Here is a 25,121-nt window from a genome sequence, read left to right on the forward strand (position 1 = left end):
TCAAAGTTTTGCTTTCCTGAAGGGTTAAAGTGACAGTTTTGGCCCTATATTCTTTTTTATATTCATATGTGTTGTTCAGAAAGGACACAATTAACAAAACCAACAACTAAAGAAGACAATAATTTGCCATTGTTGATGTTTTTGTAAAAATAAACAATTACAAGGTAGGTTTTTTCTTATTTTCTTACACCACTCATTTTCAACATTTTATTAATATACCTTTGAGTTGTTGAGTGGAAATAATAAAAATACTCCTGCTTTTCTGTTGGCCAGAACTGGAAGTCTGGAGTTTCTACCTAAAAGTATGAATTTCCCCATTGACATGAAAACATGGTAAAATGCAGCGGGGTCACACCACTGCGTTGTTGATTTTCTAGACCTCCAGTTCTGGTCAACAGAAAAGCGGGGGGACTTTTTTTTATTAATTCCACACACAAACTCAAAGGTATATTAATGACATAGAAAAATGTTGAAAATGGGTGGTTTTCCCCCTTTAACTAGGCTTTTAATCCAGTCATTATATTAAGTTATTTTTTTCCACGCATGTGCACGCACGCACACACACACACACACACACACACACACACACACACACACACACACACACACACACACACACACACACACACACACACACGGGAGAGGCAATACACAGCTCACAACAAATGGATGAGGATCTCAGTAACAGACATTACACAATGTCTCCCACCGTCTCTCTTTTACAGTGGGGGGCCGGGGGGTACTTAAATATCAAAGAAACACAAAAATCCTTGTAGTCATACGGTGTGCCCAGATGTCCATGTGCCCAGTCATCTCATGTGCCCAGTCATCTCATGTGCCCAGTCATCTCGTCTGCCCAGATGTCCGTGTGCCCAGTCATCTCGTGTGCCCATATGTCCGTATGCCCACTTATCCGGTGTGCCCAGTTGTCTAGAAACTCATGTGCCCAGATGTCCAGTGTGCCCACCTGACCGGTATTCGTGATAAAGACCCCTCCGCTTTGCATCAGGGTCTATCACCCTGTCCGGTATATTTCTCAACAATGGCTGGCTCACTATCAATTATCCCTTGTTTATGTCTTGTATGGTATGGTAGGAAAAATTGCTCAAACTTACCATTGTGTTTCTCAATCAAACCACCAACCACCAACGACCCTGCTTCACCAGATTAGCAACTTGTCTTTTCTGTCATGTCAAGTCTGAAATGGAAAAATAAATAAAACCACTTTGTCAGGGGGAGAAAATAGAAACAATGGTGACAAAGGCTACTCCATCTCACAGCTTACATGTCCTTAACGCACATGTCAGAGGTGTTCGACAGGCCTAAATGGCAGTATTTCAAAATAATATATTTTGCAAATATTGCAATATGCAATAATGCACAACAAGCCATAGAAACACAATAGATTGAACTTGAGTGAAAGAAGACCATACAATTAACAGGATAGGAATCGAACCATTGATGTTCCAGGCTGCCACTGTACTCTTTGAGCTATATGGCCACACTGTTGCCGTCTGTTGATGAGCATAAAGTCTTTCCTTCTGTCATGAACCAAGCCCCTGTTTCACTATCACTACTCTAGATCAGTGGTTCTTTTCACAAGACGTATGACATTGAAAATAAATACTCACAAAGTAGCATTTCATGTTTTTGAATGATTGCTTCAACTTGACCACCACCATATTCCTTGTAAAAAACACTTGCCTCTCTGCAGGTCTCTGTACAAAATGTTTCTATGTCAACTATGCAGTATGAGGATATTATTGTGTACCAGCTGTTACTCAGAAGCTGGTGAACAAATTGCTACATTTAACATGACCAGGGACGGTGTTCGGTTAAAAGATTCAGTGCCGGTACGTCGTGTTGGGAAGAAGAGTGGAAAGCAAGTAACTGCTGTCAATAGTCCATATAATCTGCCACGAACGCATGTCCAAAAAGAAAAAACATGTACTACTACTAACGTTAAATCAACATAAGTGTTCATTTTCTTATGAAGTGCTTCTAAATTGTTCCGGTGTGTTCCTGTCAATGTATTCCGTGCTGTTTATTATGGTGTTTATTTACTCCATAGGGAGGTTCTGTTCACCCGTGAGCCACAACGTCCATGTTTGTGGTGCACATGTGTGCGCAACAATGCTAGACTGCCTGGGATACAGTAGGCGGGCTCTACACAGGAGATCACTGAGCAGTAAATAGACCCCCCCCCCCCCCTCAACCAACCAAACCACACACTCTTAACATGAGGAGCACTGGTAGAGAAATTCAATTCCACCAACATTCTAAACATGTTTGTGGTTGGCCCAGGCTGACACATGATTAGGATAATTAATTTAGTTGTGAGTTACAGTAATGTTTACTTACATTTAAAACAAAATTAATTTGTTGAATTTAATATTGATATTGAAGTTAAGATTAGCACATCTGTGGTACATACAGACTTTTATTTCATTGTTCTATATATTATCAGAAGTGCTTTATGTGCTTGTAATTTCAAAACTTCAAAGAAACGCAATGAAACGCAATTGATATTCATATTGAAGCTTTTTTAACACATTTAACACATACATTTTGTGTCAACATGTTATTCTGTGGTACATACACCATTTGATTTATAATTTTCTATGCATAATATCATGTGCTTGTTATTTCTACACCATACTGTACAGCCATAAAGACATTGAATGCATGTGTTCAGGGATGTATGAATGAGGAAAACAGTATGAGGAGGTGAAGGTTGGGGTATAGTTCCGGCAAAAACATCAAGCCACTCACACACCCTTAAACATGACTAGTGGTCAATAAAGGCTCCATCAGATAATCAAAACTGACATGGGAAAACATGTGCTGAAAGCTACAATGTTATTTTTTGTTTATCTAGCTGTTGAGAGATGTTTCATAATCCTTGGGCCATTGATGCCGTTGTATGATTATAAATACTGTGAAAGTGAAAGTCAGTGAAAACATCATCCCTACGTACTTAATACATACATCAAAGAGTTTTTGACAGATTCAAGTGTTAGCCTGTTGTTGTGGTGTTTAACCTTTCAGATAAACTCATGTGGGCTTGTATAGGATCAGTGCTATTATGTTATACTGTGGTGTTTGCTGCACAGTAGCACACTGCAGAGTCTAGCAGAGCTCTCCCCAGCTCACTCCAGGACAAAGTTCAAGTTCAGTGCATCAGGCCTGCTGGCACTGAAACCCATCTCACTGTGTGGCTCCACAATCCCTTTGACAAGAGCTGTGATGGACTGTCACCTTCATGAAATGTTACTTGACGACTCATTGTCACACACACATTTGCAAACTAACTTTTAGGCTTCGTAAACACAAATTCCACAGAGCAGATATCACAAATAATTTATATAGACAACAAAATGACATATTTAATAAGTTCATACTTCCATACTTTTTTTTTATCAATAGTGGAAGTAGCCGATCTACAAGCTTACAACGGATTGCAATGCGGCTATTTCCACAGTTTTTATAAAATATTTGAAAATGTATGAAAATATTTTTTACATGGATTTGATTGGCTCTAGACACCGACCTCATACATAAACTAATATATGTACAGGTAGAGTCACATGGCAGCACAACTGAAATAATACATATTTATGATAGCAGTGACACATAGACTCCACCCTGTCAGGGCAAACACTGATATAAAATAAAAGCTGCTTTTTGCAATCCTACATGACCAAAGAAAAGTGAAAAGAAGTCTATCACTCATCTATACATTAAATATACTCACACAGCTGATCGTGAAAAATAAGGCATTGGTCAAGTATTTTAGTCCATTTTATGTTTTTATCTAGCAGCAATAACCACAACCACAATATACCAGCGGGAACATTTTAAACGAATCATTGTTATAAATATTACTCAACTATTGATTTTTCCCCTGGTGTATTATTTACAAACACACTGAGTTTTGTGTTTCTGTGGAAATCATGATCTCTATCTAACTCCTTAGCTCATCATTAGATGGAATGGTGAATCAACAGGGACTAGTTAATGTCTCAGTCACACCCCATGTATGTCCAAGGTTTTATTCAGGTATTCATGTATTTATGTAGTTATGTAGTTATGTAGTTATGTATTTAGTTATGTATTTATTCATTCATTCATTAATATGAATTGAGTAAAACCAAAGACAGAAGCATTTTAAATGGATGTTGTATTACCTGATTCATTCATTCATTCATTTATGTATTACTTTTTAGCATGATTTGTCCAATTGTCCCACAGTATGAATACATTGTGATATTTTGTTGAAAAACTGTGCAGGGCGACAGCACTCGCTTTGTGTCGTGTCGATGCCACAGCACAGCCATGTCAATAACCTCCATATAGCACTTCCTCTCATGCTTTTTTATTGATTAAAGGTACATTACATGTGTATATTACATGCAAAACAGCAAAGAGTGTGTGTGTGTGTGTGTGTGTGTGTGTGTGTGTGTGTGTGTGTGTGTGTGTGTGTGTGTGTGTGTGTGTGTGTGTGTGTGTGTGTGTGTGTGTGTGTGTGTGTGAAGAGTGTTGCCTTTTAGTTGTGTATTGATATATTTTCCATTTTCTCTTTAGTGTCAAATTACAAGTTTTAAAAATTATAACCCTACACTGGCTATTTGAAAATAGCCGATCTACACAGCGAAACATTGTGAGCTTGTAGATCGGCTACTTTCAAAATATCTTCGAAAACAACAACACAAATCTTGTATGGGGGTCCCTGGCACAAAATATTTTCAGATGGGGGTCCGCAAGCCTATGCCTTGTAAAGAACACTTGCCTCTCCGCAACATTTCTGCAGGCCTCTGTTGAAACGTTTCTGTGTCAACTGTAGATAATGCAGTATGACCATATTATTGTGTCATATCACCAGCTGTTACTTCTGGCCCATTAGACAGGTTGTGTATCCACCACTGCAGCGCAGTCAGTTCAGGTGACCCATAAAAGTTGCTTTTTTAGAATCGTACATGAACAAAGAAACGCTAAAACAAATATATCACTCATCTATCATTAAATAAGGCATTGGGCAACTGCTTTAATCCCTTTGATGTTTTAAATACATTACATGTTCATGACATCTGTAGAGTGTCTGACATTGCATTTGTCCAAAACAGCAGCAGCATTGACATATTATTTGTAACCAAAGACAGAAGTGTTTTAAATTAATGCCGTATAACTTATCCGTGGGTTGTGTTATCCTTATATTAAAATTGTCTTAAGGGAGGACAGGCCGGCGGGCGGGCGGATGGACCTCTGACATCACGCTCATGTCACCATGACTCCCAATGCAGCTACGCTACGCCCAAATATGGAGTGTGTAGTCTAACCTCAATTTGTCGTCATGGCATCAGCAAACAAATCAGTCAGCTCCATATGGGCACAAAAGGGGAATGCCCATATATGGGCATACTGATGACATACTGTAAGGGATCTCCATATATGGGCATAAAAGAGACATGGACTGACAGATTTCACCTCCTTGTAGCTTTGTTTTGTAGCCCTTATATTCAATCCCAGAGCAAACTTATGAAATGTAGTGTCTGCTCTCCTACCTTATAAATTGTATTGTAATGCTCTGTCTTGGTACAGGAAAGACAGAGGTCTCTATATATACATAGGCACCACAATAGGCAAAACCTTTGTTAAACACACTAGGTAAGGGGTGTTTGCCACTTTTTTTTAACATTGGTTTGTTTATAGTAGTTAGGTATAGGCAGGTTTTTGTTTGCACTACTAGTTATGACATACATGGGCAACTGGCGGCCCGGGGGCTAAATGCAGCCCCCACCTTCACTTAATGATGCGGCCCACAGGTAGTATCGCAATACTGATATATTATTGATTCCAGTTACAATTGCAAGCATGACCCGCTTTAATTTACTTACCCGCTATATTAGTACTGTAGCTTGACTAGTAATGACTAGTATCAAAATTCTATTGTCTTTTTTATGTTTAGTGTATTTGTATTTAAATTCATAAAGTTGACATAAGTATAACTAAATGCATTTCAAATTAAATACAAATTTTAGTTTTCAGGAATCCAATAAAAAAATGGCAACAAAATAAATCTGGATTCCAATTCAAAAGTAGCAAAAATAGCAGATCTATTCAATTGTAGATTGGCTTTTTTTGCTACTTTTGTGTGACATAGAATGGCGAAGTAGGGCATTAATTTACGAAAAAAGTAAAAATACGGAGATAAGGGGTGTCTGCCCGACAGTATATGCAATGTGGCCCTCTGGAGTGAGTGTGGAAATACAGTGGCCCTCTCCATCATCAAAGTTTACAACCCCTGAGTCACAAAGTAGTTAGTTAGTCTGTCTTTGTTTTCCCTATAGCTGCTTCTCTTGTTATTTTAGTAACACCTGTGTCCCCTGTAGTGGCTTGTTTTGGTTTATGGTACGCCTTGTGTATATATTTGTTATAAATATCCTTGAAAGAACATCACTAAAACTGAATGATGCCCTGGAAATGTTCAAACAATCTTTCCACTCAAACAGAGAGCGTCTCCTTCCCAAACCCCAATGGTTCTAATCAGCCCCCCGCCCACAGGAGTGGCCCAATTCACTCACAACTTGCTACAAAAATCGCTCATGAAAAACTATATAATCTCCTACATTCCATTTTCCACCTTCACATCTGTTTCCTTCTCGAATAATCAAAAAGTGCTATATATTTCATCTCGCACTTTACTTCCGGATGGTTCGTTTTGCACCTTCTTTTGCCACATCGGTCACGGGAAAGAAATAAGCGCTGCCGTGGTCTATGGAAACGAGCCAAAAGTGCACCCAAATAAGCCCAAAATCGCTTATACAAACAGTCAGACCTGGCAACGCAGCCTACGCCAATCATGCGTGAGAGATCTACAAGCTATGGGCCAGTGACGCCACCGTATCTTAGCAACAACGACAGCGCTCACTCTCATTGGTCGTGTCATGCCAGGAGCAGTCTCCAGACAATGGCATCGCAGAGAGCTTGCTGTAGCCATCACATTCAGCTTCTGCCACATGCAGTCGCAGCAACGACGGACAGGGCGCTGTGATAGCTGGCATGTAGCTAACGCTAACGTGGTTGTCATGCCTGCAGCGGCTGTGCAATCACTTTGTCAACAATGCACGTTCGTGTGGTGAATGTCAATATTGCTGCTCAGTTAGTCCATTGTAGCTGGTGTATGTTTGCGTGTGTCTTCTGGAGAACTATGTAGCTCCACAGCAACTACAGTAACTAACGTAATGGCAGGACCGCCCCGTGCAACGCATGTTAGGCTGCATTATGGTCATGTAGTAATTTCAGATAATTTCGCTCCGATTAGAGCAGTGCTTATCAACCCTTTCAGGCCGCCCCCCCCCCCCCACAAAAAAAAAAACCTTAATTGATCTGGGGAACCCCCCATTTCGTTTGACTCCGTTCCACAAGTAAATATTGTGAAAATAGCAGATCCACAAGCTCGAAACGCCTCACGTTGAGAGGCTTTGTAAGCTTGTAGATCGGCTATTTTCTACATGATTGCCTCTTTCTTAGATTATTTCACAATGTGGCCAATGTTTTATAGTATAGTTTGTTGACTACTTTTGTTGCAGAAATGGTCATTTCCTTTACTTTCGTTTTTTATTGTCTCCGCCAGGCCGAAAGGCATGGCGCAAGACTATGCTTCACCCCCTGTCCGTCCGTCTGTGATAGCTAATCTCTCACATCGTTGACTTGATCCCAGCGAAACTGTGCACACACACTCCCTGGATGCCAATTCAGAACCTCTGCCCTTACAGTGCCACCAGGAGGCCGCTTTTTGCTACACACATTCTCTCACAGTACTCCTACATATTTTGCCCAAACATCACGCAAATCGGTACACACTATCTCCACAGTCATTAAAAAAAAAACCTCTTTCAGATTTTTCATATTCCATCCTGATTGGCTAAAATGGCTTCCAAAGTCTGCAGGACTGCTCCGTTTGGACCAAAATGCCTCACATTATGAACACAGCATGCACTTTCCGTGCAACTTTGCACCCACATTCCCACTATGCCGAGGAAGAAATTCCACTTCAGATTTCTCTAATCAGCCTCATGGTGGCGCTATAACAGCCCGATGTGGAGAGTCAGTGAGAGCTGGATAAACAAGGTCAAATGTGTCAAAAGGAGTCTGTACGGCTGTCGATAAATGAACACATGACGTCGGTGGGAGAGGAGATATTGTGTCTTTTGGACAAACAGCAGCGTGGTGCTGATGTTTGTTGTGTGAAGCAGCTTAATGTCTGAGTGTTTGTGTTGGAGCGCCTCAGTGCGGCTGCAGAGTTCATGTGCAACTTCTTCCACAGAGAGACAGACACACTAGAAACTCTGCTGGAGAAAAAAAAAACACTGCTGGGCATTGACTTTCATATGGACATTGATCTACACACTGCAGGTATATCTGCTACACACACAACATCAAACTACACCCTACAGGTATGATGCAGCGTTTGCATTCCAGCCAGCATGCCAGCGTAGTTCCCATATGGTTTCAAGGTGGGCTAAACCATATGGACCCCATGTCAGCAATGTCAGCGGCATCCACTTCACTCCCAACTGCGATGCCCATGCAGGCTATAAGTAGCTTCTACCTGGCCCTTAGGTGGGCCCCAACTAGCCATGTTTATGTGGGACCAAGGCGGGTCCTAACTGGGTTTGCCCATGCAGGCTTTAACTGGGTTCTACCTGGGCCCTAGGTGTACCCTAACCAACCAGAGTGCAGTGCCCATCGCTCCAATTGTTGTGACGTCAGGGCTCTCAATACTGCACATTGGTGGAGGAGGAGGGGCCGCAGGGCGACCGCACACATCGCTGAACCAATGGTAGCCCACGGATGTTTCCTCTGGGGATTTACAATCTGCCCGTCTATGCCACATATCATCCGCACTACAGGGTCTTCACTGACCGAGCCACGGCCCCACTGGCCCTCATGACGCTACGCCACTTATATGAGCTGCCAAGTGGCCGCGGGCGCTACGTGGCCGTGGCCGCGGGCTAGACGCGAGCCCCCGCGTAGCGGGGGCGAGCTTCTAGTCACTACAAATAAAAAAGGTGAGAAAATATGCACGTGACATGAATGATTACAAAAAGAACAAAGCCTATGACTGGACCAACAAACGTAATACTAAACGCCCAAACAGGAGACGCCCACAGCGTTCGGGAGCTGGAGCCATCTTCTCTTCCACCGATGACACCAGCACTCAGAGTGACACGGATGCTGAGACCACCATCACACAGCAGCATTTTTTAGATCAACGACAAACAGGAGACAGAGACCAACACAAAGGACCAGACGGGGCAGGCGAGGAAAGAACACGTCCAAACCGGACGACAAAGAAGCCAGTCAGATTCCCATCATAAACCTCTCGAGTGCCTCCCTCACACCGGAACAGACGACGCTTCTAAGTAGGGCTATCTTTTTCAACCAAACAAAAACTGAATGCGTTCAAACTGAAGGTGGACACATTCAAATTGAGGCAGATAAACCTAAAATGTTTCTTTTCCCCTCTAAACAGAACGTCATGGACCATGACGCTCACATAAGCCTACCTAACACCACCACCGTTGGAAACTCCAGCTATCCAGGAGGACAACAAGAGAAGCTTCTTCACGAAATCCAGTTTCATGCCGCCCACACACATCAGCCCCGTCGTCACTACCTTTGGTAAATTGATTGACAGAGACTTGGATCTTTTGATAAATAATGACAAAGGCCCTAACTACCATAATCTATCTACAGATGAACAACACACACTGAAGGAGCTCCAAGACCACAAGGACATCATCATAAAACCTGCTGACAAAGCGGGATAGATTTGCATTTTAGACAAGGTATACTACAACTCAGAAATTACCAATCACCTAGAACAATCTGGTTCATACAATTTATTACAACATAATCCTATAACTACCATTAAGTCTGAGATCGATAGTCTTCTGAAACATGGCCTAGACAATAATTGGATCTCAAAAGGTGAATATCCTGTCACACCTGTAATCTATGGGCTCCCCAAAGTGCATAAAAATCCCACCAAACCCCCACTCAGACCTATTATCAGCAGCATTGGATCAGTCACTGACACTCTGTCCAAATGTATGGATTTCTTTCTCAAGAACATTGTTACAAATCCCTCTTACTTAAGGGACACTACAAACTGTATAAAATAATTGTACTGTCAATCCTAACACTCTTCTTGTCACCCTAGATGTAACCAGCCTGTATACATGTATTCCTCATGATATTGGCCTGTCAGCAACCACAAAAGCACTTCAAACTCGTGCTGACACTCCATTCCTCCAAACCCCTTTCTCTGTGAGTTGCTTAACTTGGTTTTATCAAAAAAATATTTCAGACATGAAAACTTCTACATTCAAACAGTCGGCATTTGGCACAGCCATGGGCACTTCTGTGGCCCCAAGCTATGCCAATATTGTTGTTGGTGACTGGGAAAATGAATTTGTGCTAAATGAGAGAAACCCGTTTTTTTTCCAATATCAAACTTTGGAAACGATACATTGATTATATAATCTGTTTTTTCGAACCAGAGAATGACAATCTCCCTGAGTTCATTTCTTATGTAAACAACACTACTACCTTTCTCAAGTTTACTGCAGACAGCAGTTTAACCTCTGTCAACTTCCTCGATGTGCTCGTTTCCAAAGACCATCTTAACGAAATTCAAACCACTATCTATAGAAAACCTATGGAAAGGACATTTTAGCTCAAACCATCCCAGTCACCTGAAACACAGCATTCCAACAGGACAATTCTTACGTCTCAGACGGAACTGTTCCTCACTAGAAACTTTTAAGAACCAAGTCCCTGTCATGAGGAATCGTTTTTTACATAGAGGATACCCAGAAAATATCCTGGATCAATCTGTGAATCAAGCTCAACAGACCCCTAGGACAGATGTGTTAACAAAGAGTAAAAAATATGTGAAACCTCCAAGATTGTGTTTTGTGTCAGATTTCAACTGCTGTTCTAAGCAGATCAAACACGTAATATTAAAACACACATTTTAAACCCTAATTTTACAGATGGAACCTATGCTTAACAACATAACAACTAATTCTCCTCTCTTAGCACACGGAAGAGCCCCAACTCTCAGAGACAAACTCATCTTCTAATCCTGACTGTTCCACCTGGTTTTCCCTCAAGGGCAACTATAGATGTGGACGGTGTGCACAATGCCACAATACTACTAATTGTAAATTCTTCTCACACTCTTTGACAGGTAAAAAGTATAAAGAAAAGATTTTCATCAACTGTACTGTGGTAAGGCTTATATTGGCCAAACAAAAAGATGCCTGAAATTGAGGATCTCTGAACACAAAACTGCTATACGCACAGGCAATATTGAATATGCCATGGCTAAACACTACCTTGAGGCAAAACATGGTTCACCCTCATCTTTGCGCTTAGGGATTGAACAAGTGGTTACTACCCCTAGAGGGGGAACCTCCCCAAATTGCTGTGTGAGTCCCTGTTGTGGCCTTTCTGTGCTTTTTGGATGATCTCATTATTCAGAGTGGGATGTCATAAAAAAGAAATGTAATTGATTTCTGTGATTCCTTCATGCTCTGTGATATGTGCACTGATATTGTTGTGAACTGCTGTTCTGACTGTGAGTGATATTGTGTAATTGATTGATTGTCATGCAAGTACCTCCCCCCCTACACAGGTGGGGATGATTTTTGTTTGTTTAAAAGAGGGACATGCATCCCCAATATCACTTTTTAATCTAATCTACTCTGAGGAAGGCTGCGGCCGAACCGTGTTAGCGTTCTCGCAATAAAATGAGAAACATCAGAGCAACTGTCTTGCAGTATTTATTTTGGAGTGCCGCTTTTTCCACTTAGGTGGTTTTGATTTGAGTTATATACATAGCTGAGCACCCACTGCCTAAACTAAGAAGGCATCCAGAGGAAGTGCACCGTTTTTTCTTTCTTATCACTAAAACAGTTCTTTGCACTTTCAAACCTGTGTGGTCTCCCTTATTTGCACCTCTCATGCTCAACATCCCGGTAGTTCAAACTTTAATATTTTTATGTTATGAACTCTTCCCTAGACCTAAAGGGTTTCATAACAGGGCATAAAAGGAACAAATACAGAGATCTTAGTATATGGGCGTATCCGTCAGATCGGCGGTGTGACGTAGGCGGGAGGGCCTCGTAGCGGCCCAAATTCTAGATGTGTATCAAACACATGGCCCGGTTCCATCACACTGTACAGGCTGATGTTTAAGATTATATATTATTTTGCCTTCAGAAGATTTATCAACTTAAAAAATAAAATGACATGTACATTTGTACCTAGAACAAAGAGACACTAACTGAAGAGGAAGATCAAATGATCTGTGTGTGTGTGTGTGTGTGTGTGTGTGTGTGTGTGTGTGTGTGTGTGTGTGTGTGTGTGTGTGTGTGTGTGTGTGTGTGTGTGTTGCCTTTGAGTTGCTGACATTAATTCATGTAATTTCCATTTTCTCCTCCCTCGTATGGTTTAGTCCACTTCAAACGTGACTTAGACCCACAGGGCAGCAACAGAAAGAGGCCACCTGCCCTGTCTGTCTGTCTGTCTGTCTGTCTGTCTGTCTGTCTGTCTGTCTGCCTGCCTGCCTGCCTGCCTGCCTGCCTGCCTGCCTGCCTGACTTTTAATTAACTATATGGAGTTAAAATATTTAAAAGTAATTAGAGTAAGTAAAAAGTAACTACACTAGTAACTACAGTAGTTTCTAACATTTCAAATGGCCATAACTCGATGGCCATTGCTCTAATCAGCGCAAATACAGTAGTATCGCCTAAATACCAGCAAGCACACATCAAATACAGTAGTACCGTCTGAATACCAGTGCCCACACATCAAATAGCGTAGTACCGCCTGAATACAAGCGCCTACACATCAAATACAGTAGTAGCCTACCGCCTCAATACAGTGACAGTCATGTGAGGGATTAACCTTCTCATCAGGAGCAGTTAGGGGTTCAGTGTCTTGCTCAAGGACACTTTGACACACAGCCAGGAATTGAACCAGGAACCATCAGATTCCAAGATGGACACAACGCCCTAGGAAACTTGTGAAAAGGTGTGGCTGCACAGTGTGGCCTACCTTAAAATATCAACAGGTATCACAGGAGGTGACTTCTGTCTGCTACGTTGTCCAGAGTCATGAGAATATCCTTGTCCATGGACACCAGCAGCAATGTCTCCTTTAGGGTGGAAAATAAAATGTTGCAGGTCACTTGATGAATGGACAAAAATCTAGATGAATGAACTTAGGTGAGAGTGAGACCAATTATGTGAAACGCACACGCATAGAGTCTGTGTAACAAATTATGTGAAACGCACAGGCATAGAGTCTGTGTAACAAATTATGTGAAACACAGGCATAGAGTCTGTGGGATGGGTATCGTTAGGATTTTTACGAGTCCGGTTCCAGTTCCAGTTCTGCTTATCGGATCCGGTTCCTATCGGTTCCATATTTCGGTTCCAAAATGATAAAAAAATAAGAGGTCAAATGTATATTTAATAGAGATGCACCGAATGGAAAAATCTTGGCCGAAACCGAATACCGGAAACACTTGGCCGAAAACCGAATAGCCGGAAATTATTAGTTAAAAAAATATATATATACTTTTTTTTTAAAGTTTTTTTGTACCATTGCTGTCATGGCTGTGCCTCTGTTGTAGAGCTACTTGATTATGGCAAAACTTATCATAACTATAATGGGTCCATATTGAGATCAGTTATTTAAAACATATTTATTTATTGTTTTACTATTGTGTAGTAATAAAATACAATATGCCTCAGAACATTACCCTGCCATATTCAAGAAATTAAAACATATATTGAATAGCCTAGCAAAAGGCATTATAATGTCTGCAGTTGCATTATTGCACACAGCCAAAATGCATTAATAATATTATGTCTGCCATTCCTTCCTTTTGAATTAGTCACTTTCAGTTTCATTTTTGCAAGACACACACACACACACACACACACACACACACACACACACACACACACACACACACACACACAATCAAACAGAAGCGTTCACAGCTGGTGTTAATTATTTTCCCCTGCGCGAGCTCTAATTACCTAGCGCTGGTTTTCCAACTACCGGTAATGTTACACCCTCTGACATGTGGATTTTAGTTTTCAAGATGACAACAGCAAATCTTGGTTACAAAGTTTGCAGGGCAGGCTATTCCTTCTCTTACTACTTCAGTTGAGACGGTGGTGAGTGAGAGGAGGGGGGTGCGAGGAGGAATGTGGCTGGGCTGAGTGCGCTCGGAGAGAAGCAGCAGCTCCACTCCTCCATACAGAGAGGCGCAACTGATGTATTACTTCTCCATACAACGGTGTTTTACCGGATTTGACTTCTAAACGCCTTTGTTTAAACGGCTTTTAGCGCGTCTAGGAACCGATATGCAGAACTGAAATGACATATTTTTTATGGTTACCCGGTACCGACCATTTCTTTATCGGTTCCTTCTTGGAACCGTATTTCGGTACCCAACCCGTCTGTGTAACAAATTATGTGAAACACACAGGCATATTGTCTGTGTAACAAAAACAGTTTTCATGTCTCTAACCTCGGAGGGTTGCTTTCTCAGGAAGACAGCCTGGCCTGGGGAACTGACAGTATGTGCAGAAACCTGCCCCTCCTCCATAGTGGGGTCAGGTCAGGTCAGGGTTATGAATTAACCACTTAAAGGGACATTGTATCGTCTACTCAGTATTTAGATATTTGATATTCATTTTATCAGACACGCCCCCTTCCTATACAAACCCATTGTAACTTCAAACTCCATTTTAACCATGTTAGATTCATCAAAAACACCGTCCTTGGTTCTGGTGACTCACCCTGCCCTCCTAATACGTGATGGGGCCGTGTTTTTCTGATTATTTTTTTCATTTCGTTTTATTTTATTTTTTGGGGCGGTGTAGCCGGCCCCTATAAGTGAGTTTTGGACACTGACCAATCCTGCACCGTGATTGGCCAATAGTCTACAACGCATTGTATACCCCCTAACCCTTCCATTGCTAATGCAAATCGATACTTTTGCAAAGTCAGCCAATCACATTACAGCTAGTGTCATCACCACTAACTGTAATGTGATTGGCTGACTTTACAAATTCAGGACTGTGATTGGCTAACGAAACACATGACACATGTGCAGCCCTATGAATAGCAGTATGGACTTTAAAAAAAGTGAATTATCCTTTTTTCCCCAAAAAATATAAAAAATAAATGAAAAGAGTAATTGAAAAAACACGACCCCCTCACGTATTAGGGGGGTGGTATGAGTCACCAGAACCAAGGAAGGGGGTTTTTGATGAATCTAACATGGTTAAAATGGAGTTTTAATTAAAATGGGTTTGTATAGGAAGGGGGCGTGTCTGATAAAATGAATATCAAATATCTAAATACTGAATCAAGCAACTTAAAAACTGTCTGGGGGGCTCACAAAGGCCTGAGTAGACGATAAAATGACCAAAGGTTTTTTTGAAAGTGAAATATCCCTTTAAGTCATGTTTCAAATCTAGTGAAAATAGCAGATCTACAAGCTCACAACACGTCGCACCGTGACACATTGTGAGCTTGTATATCGGCTGTAGAAAATCCCCTCCTTAAATCTTCTGTGTGCGTGTCAGATCAAATATCTTAATACTGAATCAAGCAACTTAAAAACTGTCCGGTGTGTTCACAAAAGTCAGAGTAGACTTTTAAAATGACCTCCAAACATGTTTGAAAGTGAAATATCCCTTTAAATCTAAATCGCAGTGTGAGTATCACTCTCACCCACCCTTCCCCGATAAACAAAGCTAATTTGATGACTTGGACAAGTCATCCCCATGGAACTTAATAAGTTTCACCTTTCCTGCAAAGGCCCAGAGGGAGAAAATGTGGGCTCACCTATCAGGTCAAAAACCTGGGTGTCATGTTTTAGTCTGATTTGAACATCATTTTACCATTTAAGAAACATTGCCAAAGTCCGACCATTTCTGTCCCAGGCTGACACTAAGAAGGTGTGCTATGAGATTTTACACACATGTAAGGTCAGGTCAGATTGACAGTTCTTTACCAACTACCAACAAAATGCACCAAATGCTTAATTAATGACATACTGGAGGCACACATGGAAGTATAAGTCCTGTATTCAACATTTTTACTTGAGTAAAAGTACCAAACTATTGGCAATAAAAACTTGAAGTACCAAAAGTAAAGGTAATAATTATTTTCAAAATATTTCCAAAATAGCTGATCTACAAGCTCACAATGCATCACAATGCGAAGTGTTAATGCCCTACTCAATGCTGTGACACATTATAGTTATTTTTTAAACCTGCACCTGAACCCACTTTGGGGTGGATGTACTGTACACACCAGTTCACCTTTGTACAAACTATGGGTGGGTTCGGATAAACGCACCGGGAGAGCACTCACGTATTGGTTTGTGCTGGACCAGTGCGCTCAGTGTCTTACATCTGAACGCAACCTTAGTCTCAGTACCATTGAAGACTGACCACTACATGCTCTGTGCTCATCAGCAGTAGCCAATCAAAGAGGAACCTTATTATGACAACCTGCAAAAAGCTCAAGTCAATGTTGCCACAGTTTTATATTTCAACAGAGCCTCTTTAGAAATCAAATAAGGCAGAAACATTGACACTTTCTTCACACACAAACACACACTTTCCATTCTTTGCACTTATGTCACTCAAAATACTAAAATGTAATTATTTCAAAAATGTATAAATGTAACTAAATAAAGAAATACAATTGAAACTAACACCAACTAGTGTACTAAAATGGAGCTAAAACTAAACCAACTTGCAACTTTCAAAACTAAACTGAAATTTAAACCAAAAAAAAGGCATAACATAACATTAAATCACAGTGTTTAACTGCGAACAAGTCTGTTTACATTTGCTTTGGCGCCATTTAATTGCAAAACATAATTGTTAGAGCAAACGTGACAGTAAGCCAAAATGAATGCGTTCCACCTGGAGTTGAATATATAGTTCTATAACCATATCAGTTATACATCTTTCACTGGGGAAGGCTTTGCTGAATGTACACAGTGTTCTACTGGTGGCCACTGAGAGCTGTCCACTACCTTATAGCCTTGAGCTATTGGTCTGTGAATGTCTCCACTGCAGGAATATATGACTATAAATTAGTAGCCAAAGGGATATATAACAGCTCATGCATGTCTGTTATATATCATCACTGTCGGATGGAAACCTTTTATGTCCAACAGTATGGCCTACTGTTCAGTTACACCACTTTAACACGATATACATTGGCTATTGAAAATAGCCGATCTACAAGCTAACAATTATGCTCAACCAATATGGAAAACTGCATTCTTCAATACTAATGGATTAAACAGAAAAGAATAAAACTAATTATTTTATTGACTAATATTTTTCTCATTTCTCCATGTATGGCCACACAGAGAGACAGACAGATACAGAGGTCTCCATAATGGCACAATAGGTACACAGACAGACAAACAGACAGACAGACAGACGGTTACAACAGGTTGACAATACAGGGTAATGGAATTGTATTCAAATGACTATGACTAAAACAACATCAACATTTGCTGTCAAAATGAACACTGCTCCAAAGACAGTTGTTATCTGGCAGCACAATGTCTGTCCTGGCTATCAGGTGACTCTCACTACAGGTCAAAGGTCACATACCTCACATAACCTCCCTGGGGCCCATACTCTGACAGCAAAAGAACGCTACACAGAAAACACAAGGTATTACCTCCAGGTTTTATTCTTTTAAGGCTAACAAAAATGATAATTCATTACATAACACAAGGTCATTTTGGACTTGAACTCATACTGTGCAGGACCTTTCGTATTGACGGTATGAGAGCTGATGTCCCTGATTGTTTCTCTCTCTCAAACCTCCGACTAAAATATGTGTCTAAACTACGGTAGTTTCACCTATTATAAGACCAAGCAGATTCTACAAATGTCTTCTAAATCCCAACAGTTTTCTGAAAGAAACATATGTTGCTATAATGTCAGTGGTTCTCAAAATTGTCAAGGACCCCAAAATGATATGTATTTGGTCGTGGACCCCCCATCTCAAAATATTTGGTTCCAGGGACCCCCCAGAAGCAAAGATTTGAGTTAAAAGGTTCGCTTTAAGAAAAAGATATATATTCACATTTTTGCACACATTTTCAAAAAATGTCTAAAATAGCAGATCTACAAGCTCATAGCGTGGCACTCTGTGCCGCTCTATGAGCTTGTATATCTGCTATTTTTGAGCACTTTTTGAAAGTGTAAAATAATGCTTTTTTAACTCAGACCTCAAAATGACACGGATAAGTTCCCGGTCTTAATGGGTTAAACTATAAATATATGTACTGCTCAAAGAAATGTAGGGAACACTTTGAACCCTTAATTATTTCGAGTTTTCATGAACTGTGTACATACTGCTAACAAAAACTGCTCAAAAGAATTAAGCGATCAAAGTGTTCCCTTAATTATTTTGAGCAGTGTAGAATCCATAAACAATCTTGAAGCTTTATAAACTGTCATGTTAGCCTGGTTTTCAATCCTACTTCCAGGTTTGTGTCATGCTGTGTGGCTTCCAACAGTGAAAGCACCTTTCTGAAAGTAACTCACTGTACAGATGGAGGCTCTTTGTGATGCTATCAATGTGAGTGAAGATTTTTGCTGCTTTCACACCCTGGACGCCCCAAGTTGAAAAACATTCACCTCGAAATAGACTATTTACGTTATGCTGTTTTTACCCACGGTCCAATCATGAGTTGAAAACTGTCCTTCTGTGGTAGTAGCAGCACGATTATTAACTGAGGCGAATATTAATTGAAAATCGCAGATTTACAAGCTCACAAGGCCCTTGTGAGCTTATTATTATTATTATTATTATTATTATTATTATTATTATTTAGCACAGACTGACAATATTCACTTGACCCCCCCCCCCCCCCCCCCACACACACACACACACACACACACACACACACACACACACACACACACACACACAGCAAAGAAAAAAGCATTTTAAATGAATGTTGTATAACCTGGAAGAGAGTTGTGTTTTAGCTGTTCATATGTATTCATATATTTTCCATTTTCTCCTTTAGTGTCAAATTACATTTTATAATTCAGTCCTCATAGGTTGAGTCCATTGCTGTCACTCTGAGGATGGTGGTGAAATGAATGTGGAATTAATGCAGACATTTTGACCAAGTGTTTTAAACACTCTGTGTCATATTTCTCAGGCTCCCATTGGTTCATAGAGCACTGGTTCTTAAAGTGGGGTCTGGGGACCCCCAAGTGTCCTTAAGGGGGTTCCAGGGGTTCCCCAGCTAAAATAGTTAATATAGAATCAAGCTTTAAAAACTTAAACCCTACACTGGCTATTTGAAAATAGCTGATCTACAAGATCATAACGCACCGCAACACATTGTGAGCTTGTAGATCGGCTATTTTCAAAATGTCTTGGAAAACAACGACACAAATCTTGTATGAGGGTCCCTGGCACAAGATATTTTCAGATGGGGGTCCGTGGCCAAATGCATTGTGGGTGGCAGCGGTGGCCTAGTGGTTAGAGGGGCGGCCTTGATACCGGAAGGTCCCTAGTTCGATTCCCCAATTCATCACATCAATCATGAATCACCGCTGAATAGCCCTTGAGCAAGGCTTCCATGCAGGGTCCGGCTGGAAACAAGTTTCGTACTTAGTCCGACACCCTGGGTAAACAACAAACTTTGCTTTGCTTTGCTTTGGTCCTTGACATGAAACTGTTTGAGAACCACTGTCATAGAGTTTGACGCTTTAGAATCATTCAATTAAACTACAACTTTAGATTTCAGTTATTGATTTTAATGTTGACATGACATTTACACTGTGTTACAGATGATATTAAATTACCTTGAAGAGGATTGTGTCATGAAGCCTGGGCTTCTATTAATTATGCATACTATTTGGGGAGGTTGTTCCCCTTTAGGCTAGTGGTTATCCTAAAGGGTGTTGAGAGAGATTCTCATAACCCTTGGGCCATTGCTGCCATCGTATGATTACACACTTATTGTGAAAGTGCAGGTCAGTGGGAGTCAGTAAAAATCATATATGCACAATCAACCGGGTTTGAAGTCTGGGCGTTTCAGTTGAAGTTATGTACATCAGAGAATACACATGAATGTATAGTTATTTCTACATTTAGTTAAGAACTATTTGGATTTATATAATGTATAGACAGGTCAGTGAAAGTAAAACCATGTCGATTAAACACTGACCTTAGTCACCCTGATGAAGCAACAACAATGGTGCGTTTAACTTTTGCCATGCAATAACAAATTCACAATATAGGCTTTTTAATATTTCCCACAAATCATATTTTTTACTTAAATTGAATACAAAACGATATTTGCTTAATATTTGCCAGCTTATTTGCCAAGGTGTGGTTGCGTGTGGAGGGTAACTTCCTACATGTAATTTTTAAAAAAGCGTACTGTTTTAAGTAGCTGACGCTAGGAACAGAAACTCATGTGACCTTTGCGTTGGGGGGGACCTGGTTACACAAGCTCCACTGGGTAGTGTAGTATGTCTGCGTGACATTACAGATATAATATATTTTTCTTCAGATTAGGTTGATTTCATAGACGTGTGGCCTCTACATGAACATTTAGCATTGTTTCACAACATAACTCAAGGTTTGTTGGGTCGGGTTCAGACAGATTTTGCAGGGCTTGGGTGTTGGTGAGCACAACTTTTCAGATTAAAGACCAGCTGAAATTAGAAATATGCTTTTCACATTTTTAGTGCACTGGACCCATACGGCCTACTCGGGAACAATGCAAGTTGGGAACGATGAAAATAAAGAGGGGATTAAAAATAAAGCCCCACCTTATGCAATACCCGTTATACCCATTGTCAGAGTAGGGATAATTCCTTTTAACAGGTCGTTCATGAAAGTCCTTGCGGTCTTGTTTCCAATGAGAACCTGTGAGCAATTAGGGGTTAAGAGTCTTGCTCAGGGACGAATTTCATATCATCGACACATATGCTGACCTGGCCTGGAATCGAACCTGCGGCAACCAGGGCCTCTGGCTCCCTAGGCGGGATCACTAACCACTCAGCTATGGCCGCCCCCATTGTAACCGCCTGTCTGTCTGTATTTGTCCGTTTCATACCCATAAATAGAGATCCTTGAGGTTATCAGTATGGCATGTCAAAGAATACTGAGATGTAGGTCGTATAAACATTTTAAATGAACTCAAAGTGTATCTTTCTCCAAAAAAGATATACATCTTGTCTTGAAGACAGGTATTTATTGCTTGCCATGACCAGAGCAGTTAAAGATATGGCCTGAAGTCTTGTTTTTACTCAAACCCTCATTATAAATGACACTTAGGTCAGGGGTAACCCTCATAATTGTTGTTCCTTGCCTGAGCCTGTTCTGTTGTGTATAAGCTGTAGTCAGCTGTAATCTGTGCTGGGCCAGACAGGCCTATTCTCCATTACATTGCATTGTATTGTATTGTACATGTGAGTATGGCTCCGTACTCGAGTACTAAAGGATGTGGTCACAATGAAGGCTGTAGTAACCTTCAACCTGACCACAAGCCTATGCCTCGTAAAGAACTCTTGCCTCTCTGCAACCACCATCTCTGCAGGTCTCTATAAACTTTTCTATGTCAACTGTAGATAATGCAGTAGGGTTAGGGTTAGGCCTATGACCATATTATTGTGTCATAACACCAGCTGTTACTTCTGGCCAATTAGACATGTCGTGTATCCACCAGTCAGTTCAGATGACCCATAAAGACCCATTTTTTAGAATCGTACATGAACAAAGAAAAGTTAAAACAAATATATCACTCATCTATCATTAAGTAAGGCATTGGGCAACTGCTTTAGTCCCTTTGATGTTTTAAATACATGTTCATGACATACGTACATACAGTGTCTGACATTGCATTTGTCCAAAACAGCAGCAACATTGATAATATCTTATTTTAAGTATAACCAAAGACAGAAGTGCTTTAAATTAATGCTGTATAACTTATCCGTGGGTCCTATAAAAATTGGCTTAAGGGAGGACAGACCGGCGGGCGGATGGACCTCTGACATCACGCTCATGTCACCATGATACCCAATGCAGCTACGCTACGCCCATATATGGAGTGTGTTGTCAAACCTCAATGGCATCAGCAAACAAATCAGTCAGCTCCATATAGGGACACAAAAGGGGGCATGCTCATATATGGGCATACTGATGACATAAGAGAATTCTGTGTATTCCTTCCCCTGTCTCTCCTTCCCTCTATCGTTCTCTGCAGGTCTGAAGTTACTTCCTCATCTGCTGTCAATCAACCCATTACCTGGCTCCACCTTCATCCAAACATAACCATCTGCTGTCTATAAATTGCTGGGTCCCACCTCAGCTCAGTCTCTCTCAACCTTTTCACCTGATTGTAGCCCTGTTCCTTGTAGCCTTGTTTTGTAGCCCTTATATTCAATCCCAGAGCAAACGTATGTAGTGTCTGCTCTCCTACCTTATAAATTGTATTGTAATGCTCTGCCTTGGGACAGGAAAGACAGAGGCTTCTATACATAGGCACCATGTAGGCCAGGGGTGATGCAACTCTGATGATGGAGAGGGCCACTATATTTCCACACTCACTCCAGAGGGCCACATTGCATGTACTGTCGGGCAGACACCCGTTATCTCAGCATTTTAACCTTTTTCATGAGTGAAAACTACTTCGCCATTCTATGTCAAACAAAAGTAGCAAAAAAACTTGTCGCAGTGCGGCACGTTTTGAGCTTGTAGATCTCCGATATTAACCTGGGGACCGCATTAAGTGAAGGTGGGGGCCACATGTGGCCCCTGGGCCGCCCGTTTCCCATGTATGACGTAGGCAGAACCTTTGTTAAACACACTAGGTAAGGGGTGGTTGCCACTTGTGTATTTTTGAACATTGGTTTGTTTAGAGTAGTTAGGTAGGCAGGCTTTTGTTTTCACTATTAGTTACAACATACATGGGCAACTGGCAGCCCGGGGGCCACAAGGGGCCCCCACCTTCAATTAATGCGGCCCCCAGGTTAATATCGGAATACTGATATATTATTGATTTCAGCTGCTAAAATTGCAAGCATGCAAACATGACCGGCTTCAGTCCATATTAGTAGCTTAATGACTAGTATTAAAATTCAAATTAAATTTTTTTTATGTCCAATGTATTTGTATTTAAGTTCATAAAGTTAACATAAGTATAACTAAATGCATTTGAAATTAAATAAAAATGTTAGTTTTCAGGATTCTAGATCTTGCAGATCTACAAGCTCAAAACACGTTTTCATCCAGTGGCCCTCTCCATCATCAAAGTTGCCCACCCCTGATTACGAGGTAGTTAGTTAGTTAGTCTGTCTTTGTTTTCCCTAGCTGCTTCTCTTGTTATTTTAGTAACACCCGTGTCCCCTGTAGTGACTTGTTTTTTTATATAATCTTAGTCCACTTCAAACGTGATTTAGACCCACAGAGCAGCAACAGAAACTGTCTGTCTGCCTGCCTGCCTGCCTGCCTGCCTGCCTGCCTGCCTGCCTGCCTGCCTGCCTGCCTGCCTGCCTGCCTGCCTGCCTCTCTGTCTGTCTGACTTTTAATTAACAATATGGAGTAAAAATATTTTAAAGTAATTAAAGTAAGTAAAAAGTAACTACACTAGTAACTACAGTAGTTTATAACATTTCAAATGGCCATAACTCGATGACCATTGCTCTAATCAGCGCAAATACAGTAGTACCGCCTAAATACCAGCACCCACACATCAAATAGAGTAGTAACGTCTGAATACCAGCGCCCACGCATCAAATAGAGTAGTAGCGTCTGAATACCAGCGCCCACACATCAAATGGATTATTACCGCCTGAATGACAGCACACACTCATCAAACAGAGTATGGCACCACTTACTCACACTGGGTGTGATTTTTTATTTATATATTCCGATTGCCAAAAACACAATTCAATCGTTAATCACACATTTGTGTGACAATTAATCATCAAGTAAAATGTCATGATCGTGAGAGCCCTACACACACACACACACACACACACACACACACACACACACACACACACACACACACACACACACACACACACACACACACACACAGCAGTGGCAGTCATGTGACCTCATCAGGAGAAGTTAAGGGTTCAGTGTCTTGCTCAAGGACACTTTGACACACAGCCATGAGGAGCCAGGAATTGAACCAGGAACCATCAGATTCCAAGATGGATACTCAACCTCACCCCCATAGAGAGGGAACTTGTTTGTTTCTTATGGTTTCCACCAAACCAGTTCTAACCAGTTCCCCCCCCCCCCCCCCCCTCTCTCTCTCTCTCTCTCTCTCTCTCTCTCTCTCTCTTTTTTTCTCTCTCTCTCGCTCACCCGCCCTCTCTCTTTTTCTCACCGCCCCCCCCCCTCTCTCTCTCTCTCTCTCTCTCTCGCTGTCTTTCTCTCGCTCAGCCGCCCTCTCTCTTTTTCTCACCGCCCCCCCCTCTCCCTCACTCTCCCCCAATACAAAAAAAAAAATTGCCTGAGATGGCACGGCTCATGTTTCTGATAGGTACGGATCTACTTCATCCAGAAAAAGGACTTAAAAACGTTTAAAATGGTATTTTAAAAATCAAACATTGAACATGGAAAATGGCACGTTTTCGTAGAATGATACATTATCATGTTGCCGTTGTTGTTGTTGTTGTGTGTGTGTATGGATGTTATAATGTTCTACTAACAATATTAACAATAATAACAGCCATGGTGGGAGCAAAAAACACATTGCGCTGAATGTTCCACTTTTAACAACACAAAACTATCCACAAGTTTCCTAGGGCGTTGTGGGCATCACTTCCTGTCGATTTGATCCCTGATACCTGATCAAATCGACAGGAAGTGATGCCCACAAAGCCGTAGGAAACTTGTGGAAAGGTGTGGCTGTTAACCAATTCAGATCAGGGACGCGTGTCATTTTTAGATTTCTTTGGCTAATCAAAAATAGCAGATCTACAAGCTCATATGAGCTT

At 41.1% G+C, this 25,121-nt stretch overlaps 1 protein-coding gene across 1 annotated transcript in view; it reads right to left on the minus strand.

Moving 5' to 3' along the window:
• The window catches only part of LOC311052379 (NACHT, LRR and PYD domains-containing protein 3-like), a 73,971-nt gene that overhangs the window by 36,794 nt on the left and 12,056 nt on the right, over positions 1 to 25,121 (minus strand). Inside the window, exon 3 of the mRNA XM_084067311.1 lies at positions 1,116 to 1,198. Coding sequence (XP_083923437.1) covers positions 1,116 to 1,118 — 3 coding nt within the window. The 5' untranslated portion in view covers positions 1,119 to 1,198. The remainder of the gene's footprint in view (positions 1 to 1,115; positions 1,199 to 25,121) is intronic.

The sequence above is a fragment of the Gymnoscopelus microlampas genome, assembly GCF_963454915.1.
Source record: "Gymnoscopelus microlampas genome assembly, chromosome: 9".
NCBI lineage: Eukaryota > Metazoa > Chordata > Actinopteri > Myctophiformes > Myctophidae > Gymnoscopelus > Gymnoscopelus microlampas.